The 6,576-nt window shown below is 30.8% G+C and overlaps 1 protein-coding gene across 1 annotated transcript in view; it reads right to left on the reverse strand.

The window, feature by feature from the left end:
- The window catches only part of LOC122272482 (uncharacterized), a gene marked incomplete in the record, with an annotated part of 6,298 nt that extends 1,113 nt beyond the window's left edge, over positions 1–5,185 (reverse strand). Inside the window, 1 exon segment of the mRNA XM_043056230.2 lies at positions 4,536–5,185. Coding sequence (XP_042912164.1) covers positions 4,536–4,886 — 351 coding nt within the window.
- Positions 5,186–6,576: the final 1,391 nt, after the last annotated feature.

Genomic DNA, 6,576 nt, shown 5'->3' on the forward strand with positions numbered 1-6,576 from the left:
TATTTATGCTATAAAATGCAAAATTCTTATCAAATAAAAAACAATTATCTAAACAGTTGCTGATTGTCATGTAATTTTTCAAACTGAAATAGCAATTTTTGTATGTTAAGGAGTTAATATATATTTCTACTTCACTGTTATTGATATGTTTCAGAGGGCTGTAGTTAGATTAGACTAAAATACAGTCGAACCCCGCTATAGTGAACCTGGGATATAGTGAACACTCGGATGTAGTGAACTTTTTTAGCGGTCCCGTCCGAATTCCTATTTAAATAATGTTATTTTCAACGCTTATAGTGAACAGCTTAGAACTTGGAAACTCGGTTATAGTGGACTCAAATTTCATTTCTTTAAATATCTTTTTCAGTCCTCCATCTTTAAACTTGTAGGTGTTGGGACTGGAAATGAATGCATTCCTATAAAATGTGACATATTACTCTCCTTTATGCTTATCACTTCTAACTATACTGTAATAAATGTCAAACAGATCATTTATCTTATACTCCCCCCTCCCTGACAAGCCTCGCTTTATCTCTTTTCCCCAAGCTTGCTCTACAACTAGTTAACTTGGCCACCTGCTGAATTTTTGGAATTTTCTTATCTGTTCAAACCATATTCTTTACAAATCACCCCTTGACAATCAAGAAGGGGAACAATTTAACTCATTCTACAGCTGCTCTCTTCATATTCTTACATTATCTATTTGAGACAAGATTTTTATTTCAAAAGCAGTGAAAATAGCAAATTCTCTTAAAGAGAAAAGCGCTTTCGATAGAGGACAAAGTTAAAATTGTAAAGCGTATTGATGATGGAACCAATCAATCGACCCTGTGTAAGGAATTTTCCTTGTCAAAATCTACAGTTTCAAACATTTGAAAAAATCGAAGAGCAATTCTTGCGGCATACGACAAAAACATGGTTTCATCGAAAAAACTGCTTGGAGCTGAAAGAGAAAACGTAGAAGATGCTTTGTTAAGATGGTTCGAAATATTGTTCAAATTGTAAAAATCTTGCATTCTTTGCACATTGTAGATAAGAAAATTGATGAACTCAATTTAAAGTCAAATTGTGTTCAATCAAAAATCACAAATTTTTTTCATAAAAAGGGAAAATAAAACTAATATTTAGCGACGTAATTACTTTTTCCATCAATTTTTACTTTATTATCTGTTAATTAGTTAATAATTTTTTAAATAACTTATGCAAAGTTGCAAAGCCAATTTTCAATCATTCAACTGTCTTATGCAAAAAGTATTCTTCAAAAAATTTGGATATAGTGAACCATCGGTTATAGTGGACACATTACTGAGTCCGCAGACGGTTCACTATAGCGGGGTTCGACTGTATATATATATATATATATGGGTGATTTTTTTTAAACATGACAATTCGGAATTTCTTTAAATTTAAAATCTTCAAAATAACCTAACTTTTTTTTTTGTATACTTCTTTAGTTACACTTATTAATATCTTACAGACACCAGTGTAGTTTATTGATATTTAATCAGGAAAAAAAAAATAGAAATTCAAATCTTAAATGCCAGGAAAATGACATATTAGCTTATAAGTTTAAAAAACAGTCATTTTAAGTTAATAGTAAGTAACTCAACTTAAGCTTTATGTTAGATGGACCATAAATTGCTTAAATTAATTCTTTTTATCCACTGTAAAAAGAAACAAAAAAAATTTTGTTGTTGATATGTACAGAATAAAATTGTGTATAATAACTAATCATTAAATAAATAATAACTTTGATTACATCCAAGCATATTACGATCATACTCATACATAAACTTAGTATTAGGTTAATATTTACTTTCCCTCCTTACAGTATTAGCAGTTTAAAAAAAAAAAAAATTCTGGTAACACTTCAATGTCCTGGCATTCATAAGTCAGGAAAATGACAGCCAGGATAATGACAAATTCACAATTTTATACCATATAACTTTACATAAATTTTGTATTTTGGCCTAAGACGTTTATATTCTGCAGAAAACAACAGGATTTCTTAAAATAACTCAGACAAATCTATGTAGTTTATGTTATTAATGATTTCAAGAAGCCCGGAAAATGACAACACTAAAACCTACTCACCTTGAAGAATTTTTTGAAATAGAGTTTGAACCAGAATTTCCATAATAGTTACCATAATAATTAGACTAAATTATTAGACACACTATAGTTTTTTAATAATTGCGTTTGTTGCACAAGTTTAAATGCAATACTTTTATATTTAAAAATACTTGTAATGTGTTTTTATTCAAGAGACTTTTTATATACTTCCTATTTGTATTTGTTCCTAACGCATTGCATTGCAATGTTAAACAATCGATGCATGAACGTAAGCAAGTGCAAACTGGCTAAAAGCTGAGTAAAAACAATAAAGCTGTATTGTATCACCTGATAATTAAGATTTTACAGCTTATAGTGCATCTAATAATTTGGCCAGGTAGTGTCCTCCTAAGTCATCCATAGGTATTGTTTAATTTTCCATGCTTACGACTGCTGATTCTCGCGTTGTTTATTTTATTTTCAGTCTTAAAAAACTTTATTTAATCTTTCTTCAATAACTTAGAGTCAAAGGAAATTTGGTTTAGATCCTTATCTATGTTCACCGTTAATTTTAAATCTAAGTTAAAGAAACTTTAAAGAAAGTTCTAACAAAGAGATTTATACATTAGAACAGAAAACACATATCAGGATTTCAACCTATATATGAAAATAATGATGGTGCCGAAGTGTTTATTTTACTCTGGCAAAATTTTTACAAGTCGGGAAATCACATAGTAAGATACACATTTCCAACAAAAATTTCCACATTTATTATTATTTTGGATATTACCTTACACCAACATTATTATCTATTACTATTTGTATTACTATAGTTACTATTTGTAACCTAACAATATTAAGAACTTAGCAATCACACACAACGATATAAGAGCACGACATTTTTTTTTTTCAATACATCAGCCTGTTTGGCAAGTGGAAACATTATAAGCGGAAATACAATTGTAAACTCACAAAATTTGCTGAAGCAATATACCCTCAATATTAAATGTTATGATTACGAAAAAATATTCATGTTTATTAATAGATTTGAATAATAAAATATTGGAAGTAAAATTTCACAAGATCTATTTACCAATCGAATTTGACTCAAAAAAAGCATCTAGTGTAAAGAAATGAATGTGGGAAATCGCAAGTGGGGGGTCACAAGCGTAAGCAATCAGAATTCTTTCTGGCACATATATTTCAAGTGAATAATTTCAACTTTCTTAGAAAAAAACTATTTAGTGATAGGAAACAACATTTATTGCAAAGCAATCATCGGGATTGGTGATTGGCAGCGAGCAGGAGGCATAACTATTGGTATAATGAAGCAAATTGTTATTAACAAAACAAATAACTATTAGGATTTGTATATAGGAGGGCTCCTGTAGGCTTCAGAAAAAGAATTGTATAAACTTGAGAAAAGTTAACTCAGTTAAACTTTCATAACCCTAACCTTTTCATTAGGGGCAGTGGTGGAAAATATAGTTGTTCCAATACAAAGGAAATAGCAGTCCTATAATTTTGTCTGGAAAGCAGTGAAAAATTTCGGCTTTTGATCAATTTTTTTTTTGTTTGTTTTTTTTTTGCGGTTTTTGCTACTTAAAAGAAGAACTTATTTTTTTAAAAGAAAAGAACTTACTTTTATTTTGAACTTTTATTTGCAAGTGTTATGCAACGGATTGCCTGTAAAGTTTGTATAATTCTTCGAAAAATAAAAATGATTGCATGTAATTATTTATAATTTCTTATTGGTACTTAATTTTCTTTTTTGGATTAAAATGTATAGAAATATATGCATTATTTTAAATTACACAATTCGAAAAACAAAATATAAAATTTGAAAGAAATTAATCAAATAGTTCTTGAGAACTGAAAATTAACTTTTCGATAATATCCGACGTGAAAAAGTGTAGTTATATTTATGAATCCCAAGCGTCTGACCACTCTGTTGTTTAAACTATAGGGACCCTTTGTTGTAATTAGCCTCCAATATTTTGAGGGAAAAGAAGCTTAGTTTGTCAGAAAAAGTGTAAGTTTATTTAGTGGAAGTGCATTTTTTGTTGTTCTAATTTCTTACTATCTATCTATCTATATATATATAAATTAATATATAAAATTTAATTGGAAGCTTACGAAAAAGAACTTTTTTATTGAAGGAGTAAGACCCCTGTCTCTTTAAAAATTACTAATAATAGAGTTAAACTATCATCTTGTGATATAGTAATAAAAAAAACACTTCTTCAAGTATTTTATTTGAATTTTTCGTATAAATCAATGGATCAACTTTTAAATAAACTGTTAATTGTTATATTAGAAATCTTAGTAGATATATTATAAATATATAGTTATATATATTAGTATTTTAAAGAACAATCTATGTAACTAATCATTAAATCAAAAGTTATCAAGAATCAAAGTAAATAAAAGTACTAAATTGCAATAAAAATAAGTTACTAATTCATAATGCTAAAGAAAACTTACATTAACTGTTGGTCTGCAGCCCCAAGTAAATATGATCCACACAAGCGACTGTTATATTCGTTCAATCCACCAAAGTCAGTAATCAGTATGTAAATTCTGGGATTGCGTATCAAAGAATTGTGAGATAGATCAGCATTCATGTGCGGCTTATTTTTGAATAACTGTAGAAAGTCCAATTTCATTCCATTCGCAAGTTCAAGAAGTTCTTTAAGCTTATCGGGGTAGTCCAAAACTATACTTTCCTCATAAATATCATAAAGAAAAAATTCATCTAAAGGTTTATCATTCGGTGTTACTTTCAAATAAACAATTTTCAAGAATTCGGATTCTTCTGGTGTGAAACATTCCATATTTTACCACTTCCAACTCGGAATGTACGTCTTAACGAGACAGAAGGACACGAACTTTAAATAAATTTTAGAGTTAGTGTATAAGAAGTAACCTGTGAGGACCTGATTTAACTCGATTCACGTCACGCCTTTATCGTACTCCTGGATTTTATCTCTCGTATAGGCTATAGAATGGCTTATCTATGAATGGCTGTGTGTGGTCTTACTTGACGATTCTGAGAATGGCCAGACGATTCATGGTGGGCCTATTAACCTTATAATTCCTACAGTATTGTAGAAAATGTGGCCTTTCATTAGGAGACTTTTCAGAATGGCGTTTTTTAACCCATAATGAAGAGACAGGAAGGGGGAAAGTCGTCCCCTTTAACTCCATTCAAAATAATTAAGGAGCAACAGGTGTTAACAAAATTGCATGTTTCCCAAGAAGGGAAGTTAAGAACTTTTGGTGACTAATAAACGAATTTTACTGTTTATTATATTTTTTTCCCCCTGCTTTTTAATGATATTGAAAAATTTAAGACTCTCATAAATTCTAATATTTCAATTTACCTTTAATAATGAAAAAAAAATATTTCTTAAGTCCTAGTTTTGAAATGTTGTATTAGTAAATATTTTCTTTACAGCGATCCCTCGTTTTTCGCTGTTAATGGGAACCAGAACCTTCTGAAAGCTGAAAAACCGCGAAGTAGGATTTGCCAATAGGAATTTTCGTGTATGCACGAAAGTTTTAAATATGTAAACAGTATTTACACACTTAAGACAAAAATTACAACAGTATAAATAATTACTTAAACATGTCTGTACTAATTAATAAGATTAATTACAAAATCGAGTGTAGAGTGCTTTAAAGACACCCCTTGATCCATCGGCTGAATAAGAGGTGTAGTGTTCGTGGGCAGAAACTCTACCTGCACACCATTATATTGCAGGTCTGTTGCATGGCCTCCTGCACAGTGCATCAGGAGAAGGACCTTAAGGGGGATGGCCCTCTTCAGCCAGATACAGCTGGAGTGAATGAAGCAGTGGAGGAATCATTCAAGGGTGAGAGGTTTCGTCATCCAGCCCTTGGAGTTATGCATCCAGAACACGAGCAACAGAATTGTATTTTTGTTTTTGAATGCCCGTGGATTTTTGACTTTATAAATAAGGCCTGCCTTAATCATAAAACCTGCAGCATTGCCAGCTGTGATGACAGTCACACGGTCTTTGTGAGCCTTGAAGCCTGGCCTTTATGAGAGCCCGTAGTATATGTACTCTGAGTCAACTCATCTCTTTGTTTGACATGCTGGGATCCTTCTCTCTCGCGCATCAACATGAAACAACGCTTCTTTACGCAATGTCGCTGCCGACATGGTTGTATTTTTTCATTTTTAGTTTTTGATGAATATTTTGGAAAAACCCGCGGAGCACTGAAGCCGCAAAACATGAAGCGTGAAGTGGCGAGGGAACACTGTATTATTTTCTTAATTTTTGTTCCGCATTACATTCATTTTTTCAGTCCGTCATTGAATTATCACTTCTCCTTTTGTGTAAGGGGCTTAACATGAACTAATGAGTGAATGGACCTTTCTTGATATAATGTTTTAGATCGAAAACTAAAGAGTCAATTTGAAAAAAAAAAATTTTTTTTAAAGTGAAAATTTACATTTGTAGCAGAATATAAATTCTAATGGGAAGGAAATAATTCTTG

The sequence above is a fragment of the Parasteatoda tepidariorum genome, chromosome 8, assembly GCF_043381705.1.
Source record: "Parasteatoda tepidariorum isolate YZ-2023 chromosome 8, CAS_Ptep_4.0, whole genome shotgun sequence".
Lineage (NCBI taxonomy): Eukaryota > Metazoa > Arthropoda > Arachnida > Araneae > Theridiidae > Parasteatoda > Parasteatoda tepidariorum.